This window comes from Pleurodeles waltl, chromosome 4_2 (genome assembly GCF_031143425.1).
Source record: "Pleurodeles waltl isolate 20211129_DDA chromosome 4_2, aPleWal1.hap1.20221129, whole genome shotgun sequence".
Taxonomy (NCBI): domain Eukaryota; kingdom Metazoa; phylum Chordata; class Amphibia; order Caudata; family Salamandridae; genus Pleurodeles; species Pleurodeles waltl.
The window spans coordinates 403,932,923-403,951,636 of record NC_090443.1 but is presented as its reverse complement, the minus strand read 5'-3'; the positions used below and the strand labels follow the sequence as shown (position 1 = coordinate 403,951,636).

The following is an 18,714-nucleotide window of genomic DNA, read 5'->3' as shown; positions in this document are numbered from 1 at the left end:
CATCATCCTTCAATATTTGGCGACATAATAAAGAAAGTGCCAATGGCACTTCCTTGTGTTTTCATGGTTTGATTTACTCAAGTAACAACTTGGAAATTGCCCTAAGAAATAGTAAGCACCTCCCTATGGCCAACCCCAGTGGATCAGAGGATATAGCTATGGATGACACACTTGCTGGAGAGCATTCATTTCCCCCTTGATTTTCTGCTGAGACAATAATAATTACCTGGAACCTGGTGGGACTAAGGGCCAAGGCTGGTCTTCCTGATTTGAATGATTTTATAGAGAAATCAGAGGAGGAACCTTTGTTCAAGGCAGGGTACACCAACTACTGGGTCCTCACCATCCCTAGCTGTCAAGGTAGGTCCTCTGGAGGTCTGTTAATTTTGGTCAGGGTATCTATTAATTGGACAATCAATCAGATTCCCATAGAGTGCCCTAATATCCAGGGCATCCATACCAGAGACTGCTAAAATAGGACTATGGAGCTATTCAATATTTATGCTACAGGTTCTAAGGGAAGCAAACCATCAAAGACTTTATAAATCCTTGAAAACTATCTGAATACAAGAGACTGGTATCCTTACCTCATCTTAGCAGGGATTTTATTGAAAACGTTGAGTCCCTAGAAAGGGAGGATGTTGCCCTTACCAGAGAGGAAGCTGAGCTGTGGGCCATACCACAGTTGAACTAGGCTCTGATAAAAAAATGGACACAGGCAGCCTTTTAGCTAAAAGCCCTAACACTGAAAATGGGGCTAAGAGCTGCCAATGGCAGAATAAAATCTGATAATTCAGGGGTCCAACCTATACTAAAATGAATTGTGCTAGCCCTGTTGAAGAATGTCTTGATGGACCTGAAGTTATGGCAAACCATCACTGACATGGCAGTGAAAGATAGACTAAAAAGAGATTGTAATACCTTATGCTTCACCATGACGGTACTTACCAGAAGGTAGCAATCCAATCTCTCTGCCCCTCAAATTAAAAAGGATGTTGCACTTTCCAAAGACAAACAACGTTTAAAATGGTCTCATTTCGAGCTCCAACAAGACACCCTCTCCCTTATCTACCTTGACCTACTAGCATCCATTGAGACTCTATAGGGAATCAACAAAGAGAATGGCATCGATGAAAGTGCCACATGCTCATTTCTGCATGCCGCCCAGTATTTCGTGGTGCCCAATACAAATGGCAAGACTATGCAGGAAACAGCTGACTCTAGCAATAAGGTCTAAAGAAAAGGGAATAATATGCAATGCAAGAAAGGCTTACTAAATAGCTCAACTTAAAGCCCGAAGAGACTGGGATGAGGTGAGATGGGGAGATCTAGCAAATGCCTGTCTAAGTAAGGACCCAAGTCACTCTGGTCTTTGGTTACCTGGGGTGCAAAATCTGCATCATCTCAGCCAGTAAATTACATTGCACCTTCTGTGTGGGTTGAACACTTTCAAAGCCTATATAACAATAACACGTCGACTTCTGCACAGGGTTTTATCATTCCATCTTCATCCTCTGGGCAGGAAAACCTTCTGATCATGGGAGATATCTCTATTGATGCCATAGTTCGTAGCAAAGCTTCCGACTCAGATACCATACCAAGGGATGTATTTCTCCACAAAAGAGAAGGGTGGACTAAGTATATACGCCAACATTCAAACTTAATAACAAGGGGGGCCCCATTCCTCAATCATGAAAAGGAGATAAGGTGGTCCCCATTAATAAGAAGGGTGACTGAAATCTACATACAAATTAGAGGCCTACTAGTCTAATTGACTCAGTACAAAAAGTGTTTTGTTGGGCGATCTTAGCCAAAATCCAGGATTGGATTGAGGATAAAAATATCCTTACTCCCCAGCAGGCTGTATTCAGGGAGAATACCAGCACAATAGACCAGGCCTTCAGGTTTCTCCTACTGTACTGGAAAGCAGTTCTGATCAACAGAGGCCATTTCTATGTGGCCCTTGTCGATCTGAAATCGGCTTTTGACCTGGTACCACAGCAGAATCTTTAGAATTCCCTGCATGAGCTGGGGATGCCACAGGAGATCTTGGCCCTGGTTATCCGACTCCATGAGAATAATTTTGCCAAAATCTGTTGAGGGGAAAAGGGGCAGCTCACAGATTAAATCCCAGTGAGCAAAGGTGTGAGCCAGGGAGGCATGCTCGCTCCAACACTATTTACTTTATACTTGAATGCAGTTGTACACTTTCTCTCCCAGAGTACCATGGATGCCCCTATCCTTGCTAAGGAAAAATTACCCACACTACTCTTCACCAATGACACGCTGCTGGTCTCTAAGAACCCTATTGGCTTATAGAGATTGTTAAACCAGTTTGAGGAGTTTTGTTCCATGTGTGGTTTAGAGATAAATGCCATAAAGACGAAATATGTGGTTATAAATCCACACAACTCCTACCAGGGGAAGATTCAAAAGGAGGGGAGGAACTTGAGAGGGTGGAGGCATTGGACTATTTTAACATTAAACTGACATGCAATATGTCATGGAAACCGCATATAGATAAAATGGGTATGAACCATCGGCAAGTTGTAGGTGCCCTACTCCAAGAACACTGCTCATACCAAAGCAAACCAGTTAAACCTGCCCTCCAGAAGTATTATGCGAAGGCAGTGGGCGTGGCACATTATGGAGCTGAATTGTGGGGCCTCACTAACATAACAGAACTAATAAAAACAAATAAGTACCTCAGGAAATTACCACTACTGCCAGCTTGCACTCCCTTACACCCCAAAGACTAGATCTGGACAGCAAACAATACAAGATATAGCCAGGCTACGACAACTCCTGTTTTGGAGGAGACTTCTCACTACAGAAGAGCTCACATCCTATACTGAGCTGCTCAAGGAAGTAGTCGAGCTGGATTGAGCGCAAAAAATAGCCTGGCTTATCTATGTCAAAAGAGCCCTGCTTGCTTTGGGCTTGCAGGAGGCTTTAAACTCCTGATGCCTGGACCTTATTCCACCTAAAGACCAATTAAAGAAGGCCTACTGGACCTGGGTAGACCAGAACAACGAGCAGTATACAACACTCTGTCCATGTTGTAAAATCTCTAAATAAACTGTGGCGCATTTTCCATTTGCCTACGCGGCTTATGCCTGCTCACAATCAACATGGATTAAGCCGGTTTACAGGCTATTGGGTACATGCCGTCATGATGTGGCCCTTAGAATATTTAGATCAGATCCTAGACCTACACTCGCCTGCGCTGTTGCAAAATTCCTGGGCAGGATGTGCATCATACAGAGTAAGGCACTAGTGACCCAGGATTAAATTGCCTTGGTCACACTTTACAAACCAAAGTGGCTGAAATCGTATTACGTCACGTATGAACCCACATCTTTCCTTGGACCTTATACCTCAGGCTGGCATCTCACAAACAATTTGCTAATAATCACCCACTGTGGATCCTTTGGACTCTTGTTAGAAGCTAGACACCATTCTCTTGGAATAGTTAGCTGACATAGACAGGGTCGCTATCTCAAGGGGAGCCTGAACAATTAAGACATTTCAATGCCCTACTAGGAGCACATAACGGACCCAAAAGAGTTTTTTCTCCTTCTGTTTGCATTTCTTCTCCTATTTCTACTATTGCAGCTTTTGAGCCATTGCTGATTGTGGCCATTACTTACCCTTCATGCTCTGGACTTGTGTATGCTAAACCATGAACGCATTCTCAACTGTCCATTGTTGTTATCCTTGTGAAAAAGTGCTTCCAACTATGAAGCGTACTCTTAATCCAAATGTGCCTAATCGGATTATGCTTTACGACTGCTAGAATTATGTTCTTGCTTAGGGTAAACCTATGTATGTTTATTTGTGGTATTTGTGCTTTTAGACATTTTATGTATGCTTCCTCTAACCTATGTAACTTGAAGTCAGAATTAATGCTTTAATTGATGAAGGGCTGTGTGTTCTGTCTTTTTATTCTACTTGTATGTCTGTACTTTTATGGCTTGCAGACGAAATAAAGTTTTACTGCTACTACTACCGCTACTACTGCTACTACTGTAGTATTTCTATAGCGCTTTCCTCATCCTGAACATAGCCCCAAAGCGCTTTCTGGTTGATTGAGTAAGAAGCTATTGCCAGCATACAGGACTGAGGGCAGTGTTTGCACACATGAGACAGTCAACAGTAGTGAGAACGGTCAGAACATGTTCCTCTTCTTTAGAGCCTAGAAGCAGACATGCAACTTGCTAGAAATGAGGTGAAGGAAGAGAGGCGGAAAAGAGAAGAGAGGGGTGTGGAGTAGCGGTGACATTGTGGCAGGAAGAGGAGAAGTGAAGGATGGTGAAGACAAAGACACAGAAGAGAGGGGTAACCGAGTGGATGTTGGAGTGGGATCTTGAAGAAGCTAAAGTATTAATGCAAAATGAGAGATGACGAAAACGTGGGCAGATACCTTGGAATGGGAGAATTCGAGAAGGAGCTTAGAACAAAAAGTCGAGAAAAGAAACGCAATGTCAGACAGAAGGCGGGAAGGACAAATTAGGGGAGAATCGCCTACTAACAAATTGCATGGTGAGAACGCCCAGGTACAGAAGCGAACTAAAGAACAGACTGACAGCTACGGATAGGCCCAGATAAAGTGGATGAGAGGAAAGAGGGGGTTGCAAATGAAAGAATGTGAGGGGTATGCAATTTGTTCAGAACTCATTTGTTCGGTGCTTTTGTTGAAATTCGATTTTTTTCTAAGATATGCCATTTTTTCTTTTCCTTTGTTCAGATATATAATTTTGCTGTATATATCTGTTCAAGTGTGTCATTCTTGGTATGTTATTTTTGTCTGTCTTTGTTCAGAAGTGTCATTTGTTGTTTGTCTTTGTTAGCACATCATTTATTGTGAGTGTTTCCTTATGTTGACATTCGCTGCTGCCATAAATCATGTGGACGTGGCAGTCTCCTTCTTGTGAGCTTCGGAGTACGTTCCCAGGATAATATCTGCAGGAGACTCAGAACAAACATTGGCAAAGCCAAAACGTCTCACCTGTGAGAGATATTGGATTCGTCAATGTTTTATAGCAATGCTTGGCTAAAAGTAATTAAAAAAACACTATGACATGGCCAGAGCTACCTGCATCATAGCGCTTCTTTTTAATTGTAATGCACGTGCTCCACTAAGGTAACACGGAGGAAGGCAGAGAAGGACAGGCAAGAGGAGATGGAGGAACACACGAACAATGGATGGTGGGCACTAAAAGTAATAAAAATAAAGTACAATGAGAGGCCTGCGCTAGCCACTTCATTGCACTTTTATTTATTTTTAGTCTTGTGCTCCCAAGGCAACATAGAGGAAAGGAGAGAGGGAGAGAAGGACAAGCGAGAGGGGATCGTGAAGCACATGGACAATGGAGGGTGTGTGGTATAGCACACAGACAACAGAGGGTGGGCATGGGGCAAACAGACAATGGATGTAAGCTGATGGACAATAGAGGATAGTGGGGTTAAGCAGTCAGACAAGAGAGGCTGGGCGGGGTGTTAAAACCAGACAGGCAAAAGAGGGTCAGTGAGACAGACTGAGGGCAACCACATGGACAAAGGAGAGTGGGTAAGGAGGGCGGGGTAACTTCACAAACAACAGAGTGGATGGGGGAGGCAGAGCAACCATATGAACAGTACACGGGAGACGTGCACAAGGGAGCTAGTTGGAGAACCTGCAATCTCATAGTGTGATTAAACAAAAAGAAAAAAGCAGCACCAAGAAAATTAAGCAGTGGAAGAACACAAGTAAAGCATCCATCCTCCAGTGAAGGTACAGCCAGGCAAATAGGATGGAAGCCTACAGAAACCGACAAATAAGAAGCAAACAAATGAGATTGACAATGAAGCCGACCAGTTGTAAGCAGTAGGTGGCCCCTAAGTCCTCTGTAAGGTAACACAAAATCTTGCAAGAGACAGCGCATATGCTGTTTTAGGCAAGATTTAAAAAGGAAGAAAGTGGCCTGGAAGCACCAAAGCCTCTGGTACAAACTAAAACCTTGTCCAACTCAAGTCATCAAACCTTTGCCAGAAAATGTATTTATTTATATTTTTTATCTTAGTGCACTTGTAAAATGCATTATTCACTCTCCAGGGGTCGCTTGGTGATGAGCGGACAAAAATAACATGGAGGGCATGCAACATTGTAATACATAAGAGAACAGTAGCTAGGGTGTACACATCATGTTGGCCAACTAGGTAAAACTCCCCGAAGATCAATCATCTCTGTATCGTGGAAATAGTAATAATTTTATCCTGTTCTCTGTTTGGGAATAAAAACTCTGAGGATCTGCTCTGAGGATGGAAATGTGAAAAGGTGAAGAAAACATTCACAAAAGACATGGAGTTGGAGTCAGATTCAGCTGTCTAAAAGTTCACTCTTGCCACTGACTTGCCAAACTGACCTTCCCAAAATTAGTGCTAACTAGTGTAAGGTTTTTCTTATATTTCTTGGAGTAGCCTTACAAGAAGAAGATAAAGTTGTGAAATACTTTTACACAGCGTGATTGGGTACAGGATGAGGGCATATGAAGGAATTACAGGGAGGCCACAATGACGATCTAGTGGAGGGAATAGACAGACAGAACACCAGGAATGGCTCAGAAAAGAATTCAGGAAGGGGAAGAACCAATACATTCAAAGGAGATATAAACTAGGGGCAAATTGAGTAAAGCAGAAGGCAGCCAGTGGCGATGTAGTGCATTCTTTAGCCTACATCAGGGTTAAAGAAACATGTAGGTTGGGCTGTAAGGAGATGGCTAAAAACTGCAACACAACCAGAAGACAATGGTGGTAGTATGGGCACCTGAACGTAAAACAGCGAAGTTAATACTCAAAAATCAGATTTGGCTTAAATATCTTCATTGTCAAATGAGAAAATATAGACAAACCTTTGTGGATAGCCTAGCCACATAGTGCACATGAAGGATTCTGCCATCATATTGGATCAAACCTGATTAGGTTGGGGCACATCTTGGAACAAATGTTCCATTGAGTCTTCAAGTTCATTGGGAAACTAAACTGCTCTTAAGCAACTACCCCAAGGGATTGCTGGGACCAACATGTGCCCGACAAGCGACCATGTTAGTGATATCACCTGGGTCAGGCAGTCTGTGTTGCAACACTTAATGGGCAAGATTGGTGGCCTCTTGAACTTCTGTTGTTGGAGCCCATTCCATGCTGTGGACCAGCAACTTCATGAGACCCTGTTTCCGACCCATGATCCCTCCTAGTTTCTTAGGCGATACCATGTACTCCCTATCAGTAGATGTGTAGAGGGAAGTGATATCCAACTGTTTGCTTACCACACTGACTGTGGATAGAAAGCTGTTAGAAAGGGTGAGAACAGTAGGGGGAACCATCCCACACTATGGCACTGTCTTTCCTACTACCCATTTCAGCAATTACATGCCTTCCTCTTTATGTTCTGTTTTCGTGGCACACTACTCCTCAGAGACCTGAGAGGTTCTGTAGCACAGTAGATATTCAATTCCTTGCATTCTTTGCAAATTGCAAAGTATAAGTCAATCATTCAAACTTCACCTTCAAGTATTAAACCAATAAAATACAGACCTAGCCACAGTCATGAGAATTAAAAACAATGCAAACAATCATAGTTGACCAAACCTCCTCCACAGATTATGAGAACCAATAGTGAGCAATAATCCTCAATAAAACACCAGCCCAGAATAATTCTAATTACAAGTAAGTGATGTATATGCCTGCATTTACTGAGTCCCTGTCATCTCCCACTTACCTCAACAACTACGTAACCTACACCATGTCAGGAAAAAGCATGCACAGTTGTCATCTGCATCAAGAATGACTTGCTTGATAGCTCAGGTTAAGTCAGTGGCTGACAGAGTCCTGTCCCAGCTAGGACAGTACTGTCTAATCCTACCAAATATCATGCACAGTTTTTTTGTCAAAAATTTTACTGCAAATATGACATTGATATTATCAATGATGTTATCAAAAATGTCATGAGCACTGTAATTTGTGGGGTAAATAGCAGTGCATGGTGAGGGTGTGAGTTACCTAAGGGCATGAGTTATAGTTACTTGGGATAACTCTAACAGATGCATTTCTATGATTTTGTGCATTTCAAATGGGAGCCTAACTATAAAGTCCCTGTAAGTAGGAAGTCTAACTGCAGAGATAGCCAAGAAGAACAATTAGGATTAGTGACTTTTGTCATCTCACAGTTAACAGAAGCCAAGGCCAAGGGACAAGAATGACTGATGAATTTCAAACAGTGCAGAGCACAAAAGGACAAGAACAATGCTCACTTTCAGAATGGAAGGTGCTGGAAATGATGACAGAGGGTGACTTGATAATGTCTGTGCAAAGGTCCATTACCCTTGTCAAGGCACCCAAGTCATAGGGCCTCAGAAGCTATGTACCTTGGAAAAAGATATGCATCTTCACCAAGATGACCACTTTCAATATACACCAGTCAACACCATAATGATGTGGAAGACTGAGCTCCATGCTTTCAGAAGCAAACTGTGCAGCCGTGGTGATCTCAATGGATGAAACCCCAAATTCACTAAACTTCCAGAACAAACACAGATGTTAGTTCTCTTTAAGCAGGGGTGCGGTTGTTATGCTGTAACAAAGTGATTAGACCGCTAAAGCTCACAATCCTTGGACACTGGACATAAATTTCTGTTCCGAGTGATGACGAGACATGAGTACATACAATGGGGCATATGAGTGCAGGGCAGCATAGTGTGAAATAAGGTCCCTCAGATGTATATGAATGATAACATAAAGAGGCACTGAAATTCCTGGTTCTGCATTGTCTTTTCATTGCATTCAGAACATAGCATCCCGGCATTCTAAGTATTGGATATTTCAGCTATGACGTGTTGCCTTCTGGGGAGGTTTCTATCAATTCAGAGCTAGTACGTTGGACAGGAATGTTAATATTAGAGGGGCAGACTGGTTTGCATAAGGCTGGCTCCGTTTTTAGTGGTATCAGCAAGCTTAAAATGATGAATTCCTATCTATAAAGCAGATACAAATTAGCTCCATTCATTAGGGCGCTTTAGCTCATCCCTTTCTCTCACATTTAATGCCTGTTGAGTTTCCCACAGGAGAAAGAGAAGGTCAAGGTTTGGGACGTTCGCCTGACTAGAGTCTCAGGGGACACCACTTTCATGAAGTCAATTCTTTAGCCAGATTGCTTCAACCATATATTTATGCACCACTGCCTTATCTGAACTTCTCCTAATAAACTGCGCCTTTTAAATTGACAAAGACAGAACCAGATTATTTTTTGTCCTTAAAATGTTCTATGGATGAATAGCTTTTCTAAAATGCTATGCTTTTCATTGTCCAATCAAATGTTTTTCTTAAAAAAGCTAGAAACATACGAATGGCTGCTTCATATCTTGTGCACCGGGGATAAAAGCTATCAGCTTGGACCACACTCTGCTACTTAGGACAGGATCAAAGTGATCTGCTTAAATTTGATCTAAGTGTGCATTGACTTAGATTAGCTAGTAAACAGTAGCTTGCCTCCCAGAGGGCACAAAACCAATAATCACGTTGATAAAGTGCACTGCTCTTTACACAGCATTATAGTTATGGCTACCTGAAGAGGTATTTGAGTTTAAAGGGTTGAAGTAGCCCAAAATAGTCATAGTTCACAGAAATGCCTACAAGGAATGACCACTGCAGGAGATGATTTGCTGTGTCTTTAACTGTGGCTAAATAGTGGTTTCTTAGAATGTGGAAATCTAATCCATTCCCAGATATGAAAGCTTGGATTTTGGAAATGCTGAAAACTGGTGGCTCTAAAAAAAAGGATATACCAGGTTAATGACAGAGAAAGCATTTCCATTGAAAAGTGGGGCCAATATGGATAAAAAGCTTAGCAAACCCACTAGACAGAAATCCAGTTGTTTAAACAAGACATAAGGAAATGAGTTTCAGCGAGAATATTGGAGTGTACCTAGCACTGAGGAATGGTATCTTATGATAGAGACTTTGTCTTATCTTTTTTAGACTCTTCCAGGACTTTATGTGTCTCTAATCATGTTTACAATTTTTTACACATTCTCTTTATCTCAATCATGGCTGAACTTTTAGGTCGTATGCCAATAATGAAATATCAAACTACAAAAATATTGCACCGCTATATTGACTACCACTATACCCTAAAAATAGGTACATATTTACGATTCTTAACTTGGCATCCTCTTCATTATTTCATGAATATGTAGTGTATGTAATAAAGCCTTCTTTAAGACACATTTCTTAGTGTGATATGATGTATTCGAGCCTTAATAGAATTCCATGTGTTGGGAAGACCAAAAGAAATTTGGGGCTGGTTGGTAGTTTGCAGACAATTGTTTTCATGGAGTATTATCAGCTGTTGATTTCTAATGCTATTTACTATGTTCCTTGTGACCTCTACCATAATTTAGAGATACTGGTCTGCTAGGTGGGTGACTGGCCCCTTTTTGAGTATGTATTTCTGTCACAACCTGAAAACACATTTTAGTGCTTCTCTGTTTTATAGTGTAATGTCAATCTGTATGACATTTCATGGCCTTCTAAGAAACTCAGAATGAGTTTGGTTCGTGAATGGTACTACCATAATGCCTAAAGTGCCACTTTTGTTAAAAATTGTGTTTCTGTAATTTGTTCAGTATGTGTTAACAACAATACTTTGCTTGTCATCCTTATTGATATGCATATTGTGCATCTGCACTTAACCGCAACAAACAGTTTTAAGTTAAACTATCAAAGTCAATAATTTCCAGAATATTCAAAGTCAATTTATTGTCAAGGAAAACACAGGGAATAGCTTTACTACACTGAACTCTACTTCAAATAACGATGACGGTCTGCTGGTATTTGGTATTGTGGAATCAAAATAAATACAAGTCGATGTATAAAACTCTTTATCTTTGTAGACCTCCTTACAAGCCAGTGCTAGCGTGTCTGGAGGGTGTTTCATATGAGAAGAATTGGGTGTTGTGTGTGCGGGGCAGACGTGCTGTGGTTGTGTAGCAGTAAAGTTCACGAAATGGCACACCATGGTACTGTCATGGAGGTGCTCAATGTTCATGTCTTCATGTTTATTGGAAGGATGCTGTAGGGAAAGGTGTCATAAAAGGAGGCAAGTGAGGCAGGTGTCATGCATGAGGAACAGAAGTGTGCTCTGACCATGTTGCAGCAAACTTGAACCTGTGTGCTACAGTCACAGTATAGGAATCACACTGCCATACATACCATGGTGACTCCTAATGTATCAGCAACAAATGAACTGCTGATTAATTGTGCAGGTAAATTTCTAAAGCCCAAATCTACATCATCTCTAGTTCACGGGAATTTTAGTTTGAGAATTTCTATTTCATTACAATACCCTTCTTTCCTTCCCTGACCAAGATTCCTTGTTCCCTCACTTCTCCACTCGCTTCCTTTCCTTACATGGTGCTATTCAGGTCTGTCTACATACCTTTCTGCATCCACCCCTCTTACTAATCGAACTCTACTCCTCCATGATTTTTCTTTCTGTTCTCGTTTTCTTTGTTTTTTACACCTCCATTATCTCTTCACCTCCGCTCCCTTTCCTCGCTCCTTTTTCTTTACCTCTATCATTTGCTACTTCCTCTCACCTGCTATATCTTCTCCATCTTTCAAACAAAGCCCATTTGAGTGACAATCTCTTCCACTTCCCACATCTAGCAAGGAGAAGCCTTAAACACCTCTTTTGTCTTCTATTTTACTTCTTTCCTATTTCCATTTCAATCCTTTCTCTGCTCTTTCCCATGCATACTTCCTCATTGACATAAACTGCTTTCACTTCTTATCCTCATTCTTTGCATTATACCTCCTTGCCCGTCCCAAGCCCTAATAACCATTCCTTCTACTGTCCATCAACTCTTTCTTTCCCCTTCTTTTCTTCTCTTAGTAATGTTGCCCTCCTTTTTTGTCTTTATTTCATGTTTCCCCCTTTCCTGCCTTTTCTTCTCCTCTACCTTGCTTTTGAATCCTTACTTCACCCTATCCTTTATTCATTTTTCATGTTCTCATGTACTTCTCTCCTTCTTTCTACCCCTCTCCAATCTCTTGTCTACCCCTCTCCTCTTCGATTTAGAATTTTTTCCCTTTTAATACCGTTTATAATTCCTTTCCACCATCTTCTCTTGTCCTTCCTTAACCACTCCTACCTTCATCACACCATCCGTCTGGCTCTCTTCTCCTCTTTACATTCTCAAACCATCCACTACTACTCCCTGTCTCCTCCTCCGTTCACCCTTCGCCTCACTCTATCATCCACATCTCCTACCTCTTCCCTCTATCTTCTTACTCTCTTATGTTTAATTCTACTCCCTTACCACCTCTCTTCTCCCCAAACCTCCCCTCCCATTAATATATTCTTCTCTACCCTTTCTTTCCCTTCCTTTCTTTACATCTCTTCTGTTTTTCTTGTTCTACCTTTTCCGTCACCTTCTTCAGCGTCTTCTTTCCACCTCCTTCCTTCTGTCCTCTTTCCAGTCTAACCGTTCTCTTCTTCCACTTTAAACTTCTTTTTAATTCTATGTCAGGACCAGAGGCTCTGATAAGCATAGAAAGAGAAGCATAATCCTCCCCTCTGTGTCCTTAATAGAATTGAAAAAATGTTGACGCGATAGTTAGAAAATATTTTATCCACAGTTACTTCTTCCTCCTCTCGCTCATCTCCTCCACCCACCCTCTCCATTTACCTCCTCCTTCTCATCTGTACCCTGGTCCCTCATCTTTTTACTGTTCTTCCCCCAGGACCCCCGATCTCTCCCTTTGCCCTCCCCCCCCCCCCACCCCCACGTTCACTCATACCTGCGGAGCAGTCTGGGCCCATGTAGCCCTCGTCACAGGAGCACTCGCCCTGGCGGCAAAGTCCTCGCCCGCTGCAGGCATTAAGGCACCGGCGCCGGCCACAGTCTTCGCCCACATAGCCCTCCAGGCAGAGGCAGGTCCCGTTGGCGCAGCGCCCCTTGCCCGAGCAGTCGTTGGGGCAGCGCAGCTCAGCGCAGTCGGGCCCAGTGTAGGGCTCCTCACACACGCACTCTCCGTCCATACACAACCCGTGCGAGCTGCAGTCTGTGGGGCAGCGCAGTTCCGAGCAGGCCTCTCCACCGTAGTCAGCGTCGCATACGCACTCCCCGTCTATGCAAAGTCCCCGACCGGAGCAGGCCAGGGGGCAGTGGGGCTCCGAGCAGTTCTTGCCGCCCCAGCCCTCATCGCACAGGCAGCCGCACGAGTCCAGGCTGAAGTTCCCATGGCCACTGCAGTGAAGGGCAAAATCCAAGCGACCTGTAGCCACAGAAACATAAGGGAATTAAATCAATGTTGGAGTGTTGTGACTCTTTGAAAAAGTAGAAACTGGCAAAGTATAAATGCCAAGATGCTATGCACTCAACTAAGACTTTCAGCAAATTAAAAACTATTATCCAATTATCCAATAAGAGGTCACCATAACAATACAGGCTATCTAAGGGGTAATTAAAATGACTGCAGCATATTCGTTGGCGCAGTTTGTCCAGGAGTGTGAGAGACCTACTGCACCAACATTTTGTCTGAATTTTATTTACCCAAATACGGGCGAGGGCTCATTTTCCTGATTGCATTATGACCTACACCACCTTTGCTATGTCATGAGGCCATTACTTTATGCCCAGGGGTCCATCCACTTCTAGCCAGCAACACTTGTTCTCTGCCTTTCACCCTAATGTCAACAATACATGCTTCAACCATACACTGCGAGGCCCTCAAGTAAGTACGCATAACGCCTAACACCAGTGAACATTTTTCAGGACCAATGTACATACCCATTAGGATAGTCTGTGGTCATTCTAAAACCCCGGAATGAATCAGAGCATCATTTATTTACAGTGTACACCTCTGGTCATTCAACCTTCTTTCCCAGAGGACGAAGATAACAGGGGAAGGTTCTGTGCAGAAGTAGTTCACATCTTTTATGAGTAACAGTATACAGTCTGTGTCTATTACACTTTTGGCTAGATGCACTCCACTCAGTCTTTGCTGTGTCCCAGCAACCTCTATCGTTCCTTATAACTTGGGCCCCTGGCATTATGCAGCTTGGGAAGACCAAACTAAGAGGCGAGGTTGAATAAATTATGAGGCATGAAAAGGCAAATTATGTGGCACCCAGCGGCAAATTTTGTGATGTTATTACTTCATTAATTATTTTACACGTTAATACTGCCTGGGGAAACAGTTCACCTCATTAGTGTTCGTTTAACACCCAAATACAGCAATTAACAAATGAAAAGCTACCAGTCATCCTTTGAGAAGGGCCTTCCATTGTGTGGCAAAATACATCGCTGAATTTTTAGTAACGTTTGACTCACTTGATCGAGAAACATTTTTTATTAAAATCTACAAATTATGCAGCAAATGATGGATTATATTGCAAATCTGGCAAATTCATAATTTTGTGGAAGACGCTGTAGTATCATATAATTTCAGTGGTTCTGACATTTAACTTAAGCATAGTGGAGCAGGGAGATCTGGCTGTTGGTGGAGCAAAGTCATTACAATATGCCTATATTCAAAGGTGGAAAGCCTGGAGTTCCAGCCAGCGCCTGAGACTAGGTCCATCAAAAAAAAAAATATATATTTTTTTTTACTTCTGTAATCTCTGAAATGTGTGTGATTTATAATTGTCTGAACTTGCCACATCTCCTCTATGTCTGTTTCTATTCAAAATTATCAGTCTGTATTTTACTCAGGTTTAAGACTAGGAAAGTACTAAACTCGACAGCCAAAATAGTGTTTCCTAGTTCTATCTGTGGTATACGACAATGAGATTTTGGGGCATATTTATATATGTGGCGCTACCTTGCGCCACATTAATGTCATTTATTTTGACGTTATTGTGGCCCAACGAGGCCAAAATACCCACGCCATATTTACAGAGTGGCGCAATGTATGCATTGCGCCACTCTGTAACCCTTTGTGCTACATTAAGCCTGTGCCAGGCATAATGTATGCAAAGGGGGCGTTCCATGTTAGGGCAGCCAGAAAAATGGCGTAAGGAAATCTATGAGATTTCCTTACCCTATTTTTGATGCCACTTTTAATGCCTGTTCAAGAGCAGACGTTACAAGGGGCCTTCCATTCTTTATAATGGGCCCCTATGTTCTCTGCAGGAGTAGCGGCAATATTTTGGCACTACTCCTGCAGAGTACATCAATAGCGTCATGAAGGATGACGCTATTGCCCCCTACCCTGAGCCATGGTGTGCTATATTTTAAATACGGCGCACGCATGGTGGCAGTAGGGGGGTGATAAGGGGCGCAGGGAAAGTTGCGCTGCACTTGGTGCAGCGCCACTTTCTATAAATCTGCCCCTTAATACGTCACCATGGTTTACTGTATGATGCAAACTAAATCAGATTGTGGCAATGAACTTCTGACTAGGTTTTCTATCGTATAGTTCGACACTTTAAATGGATGTGCTTTATTGCAGCAAAGATTATCACTGCAGCTTGCCTCGAATTCAAGGTTTTAGTTTGCCTACAAACTCCTGAATATGAGGCTATCAAAAAACGGATATTATTTAAAGGATCGGGAACACTGGGAAAGTATAGATTCCTAAGTAAAGTCAATGCTTAATTTGAGCAGTGGTTGCAGGTAGGGCCCACCGGCAGTCATTTTTGGGACCAACACTTATTTTTCCTCATCAAACTTTGAGATGGAACAAGAGAGAAAAACAAAAAGGGATTAAAGAAGGGGAAGAGAAAGACAGAAAATTGTCAAAAAGGGAGATTGCAGAGATGACAAAGATGCATGAGATAATGTGGCACAGAGTTTCTGGTGGTGGTAGAAAGAGTCCTCCTGAGGTAGAATCAAGACAATGCCGCCTTGGTATTCCTCACCTTGACCATCAATAGCAACGGCCGCAGGCTTCTGAGCAAAACTAGGGGCAGTGGCACTTATACTTTTGCAATCCCAGCCTTGGCACTTGACCCAAAATATGCTATTTTGGGCACATGTCTTTATCTACTGTATATGTGCCTTCAACTGTGAGTACAAGTAATGTAAATATTATCTGTACAGTTACACACACACACACACACAACATACAATAAAAATGCAGCCAATGCTTAAGTGTGGCACACCCTGCTATTCTCGTATCCAGAATCAAGCACATTTCTCCTACTTTAGCTCAGCTTTATTTTCTAATTTTAAGTAGCTTATTTCAACATGGAGCAGCCCCTACTAATTTGGCACAAGAGTAAAACACAGCTCTTCTATTGCCTCAGATTTCTGAGGGTCACTAACAAAACAGTCAGTGCATTCCAATCCAACCTGGAGCATCACTAGGTATTCGTGCACTGGACCCCGTGAATGAGCACCCCAATCCAGATCGGCTGGGCCTTCTGTTATCCCAATACAGCGGCTCAAAATGCAGTACCACCCTCTTAGATCAAAATTGGCTATTTTGATGTTTAGCCGTCTTTGCCAAATTACCAGGCATTTTGATAGCGTAAAGTACCCCTGTTCTAGTCTAAGTTGTTTTACTTCAGATATTCTCTGCACCCGACTTCAATAGTTAAGGGCAGGAGAGTCTATAACTTATTGGATACAAATAAACGAATAAGTTAATGAGTACCAATCACCAAAGACAACAACCTCCCAATAGGTGTACATAGGAGGCCTGACAGAGTATCAGTTTGAAAATACTACTACATCATTCTAAGCTGTGCACCTTTGACTGGAGTGGATGCCACTGTATTTGGGTGACTCCACCACGATCCTTGGGTGCCAGGTCAGGAGGTCCTTGGGCCATCTCTAAATAAAGGGACCTCTATTACCTGTGGCCGCACTGTCCTGGCAGCAGTTTGATGGGCACTGGCCTCTCAAGGCAGAGACCTCCCGCTCCAGCATCTCGATTCGGCTCAGCAAGTTCTGGGTGATCTGGGGGGAAGTGGTGCACTTGCAGACGGGCTTAGGAAGCTGGATTTTGTGGGTGAAGGAGACTTGGCCTTCTCTGTCAGAGGTCTGTTCAGTAAACTCGGTCACTCTGGCCTCTTCGGTGCTCCCCACCTGGTCTTCCGAAGCATCAAGACCCATCGAACAGAGACTATCCAAGGGAACGTTAATGTTGTAAATGTGGTTGAAGACCACCGGCTGGTTTCTGGCGGGTAAGCTGTAGTTGGCAAAGTTACCCAGCTCCTCAGCTCCCTGAGTCTTTACCCGCTCAGTTGTTACTTCTACTTGTCCAACAAGGGGCTTAATAATGGAGGCAAGTGCAAGAAGATTGGACCAGATAAATAAGTTCCTTAGCAGCAAGGTCCCCCCATCAGGCACCATCTTCCCAGGAGATGAAGGTGACTTCTAACTCAGTTTTGATCCGGCCAGTGTCAGAGGTCACCTGTAAAAAGCACAAGAAAATGTCCTGCCATTAACACACGAATAAGAAGCAAAATTACAAGTAGAGTTCAAAGGTTGCATTCCTGATGAATCGAAAATCCAGCCAACATCTGCTAGTAGCTGCACTTGTGGCCTATGCAACTTCCACCGGAGCCATTTTCAAGGCTGCAGTTAGACAACCCAGGACTCAAACATATTTTTTGAAAAGCCAAACGTAGTTGATACAGTGGTATACTAGAGTGCTGGTAGGATGTAAATGATGCAAATCACGTCAGCCAAAAAGTAAAGTGAGTGCTAAACACTTGATGCAGTTACACAATCAATGTCATTCAAGACCAGAAATTACCATTGCCAAAGAAGTGAAATTAAAGTCATCTCAGGTCAGAAATCAATGTTGTCAAATCGAGCAATCAATGGAGTCTGATGTCCAAAATAAATGACATCTGAAATTGGAACTAGGCATGACTTAGATCGGAACTGATGGGCAAATGATGTTAGAAAACAATGTTGTGCAAATACCAAAAAGCAGTGTCATCTGAGGCCAGAGATCATTACCACGTAACTGCTAAAAAAACGTGTTCTTCCGAGGCCAGAAATCAAGAAAATCAATGTCATCTGAGGCCATACATTAATTACTTTCAAGTCCAGAAAACCAGTATTCTCTAATGCAAGAAAACAATGCACGGAAGTCCAGAAAAACAATGTTACCTGAGGCCAGAAATCAATTCTATACAAGTACAGCAAAACAATGATCCAGAAATCAATGCCCTGCAGGTAGGGGAAAAATGTCATCTCAGACCATAACTCAATGCCATACAGTCTAGAAAACAATTTCATCTGATGCTAAAGCCAATTTCTCGCAAGTCCAGAAAAACAATGTAATTTGAGGACATAAATCAGTACCCCTCAAATTGAGGAATCAATGTCATCTGAGGCCAGAAGTCTATGTCAAATCAGTCCAGAAAAAACAATTTCAAATGCTTTAATAAATGTGATAATTATGATAGAGACTACTATCTTTCTTAGTTAAAACTATACATGTGTTCTTATGCAATTCAAGCAGTATCAACTGCGTTCTTTCTCCTTTGTACCCGTTAGAAGCCAAAGTTCCAAAGGCTACAAAATCCTCACAACGCACAGCACATTTACATGTGATTATGGGTAAATAAGGAGCCTACCGTCAACCAGCTCAGCAAAAAGTGTTCTGGGGCCTCTCAATTAAAGCTGGAGACTAGATGAGGTCTTCTGAACTTTAATGTGCACAGGGAAAACTGCAGACTAGATATTCTTTGGGATCCTTCATAGTCTTATGACAAGT

The 18,714-nt window shown here is 42.4% G+C and overlaps 1 protein-coding gene across 1 annotated transcript in view; it reads right to left on the bottom strand.

Moving 5' to 3' along the window:
• TNR (tenascin R) overlaps positions 1-18,714 on the bottom strand; it is an 847,456-nt gene that overhangs the window by 230,687 nt on the left and 598,055 nt on the right. The window contains exons 4-5 of the mRNA XM_069231566.1: positions 16,838-17,397; positions 12,835-13,311 (exon numbers count right to left, since the gene is read on the bottom strand). Of these exons, the coding sequence (XP_069087667.1) occupies positions 12,835-13,311; positions 16,838-17,336 (976 nt within the window). The 5' untranslated portion in view covers positions 17,337-17,397. The remainder of the gene's footprint in view (positions 1-12,834; positions 13,312-16,837; positions 17,398-18,714) is intronic.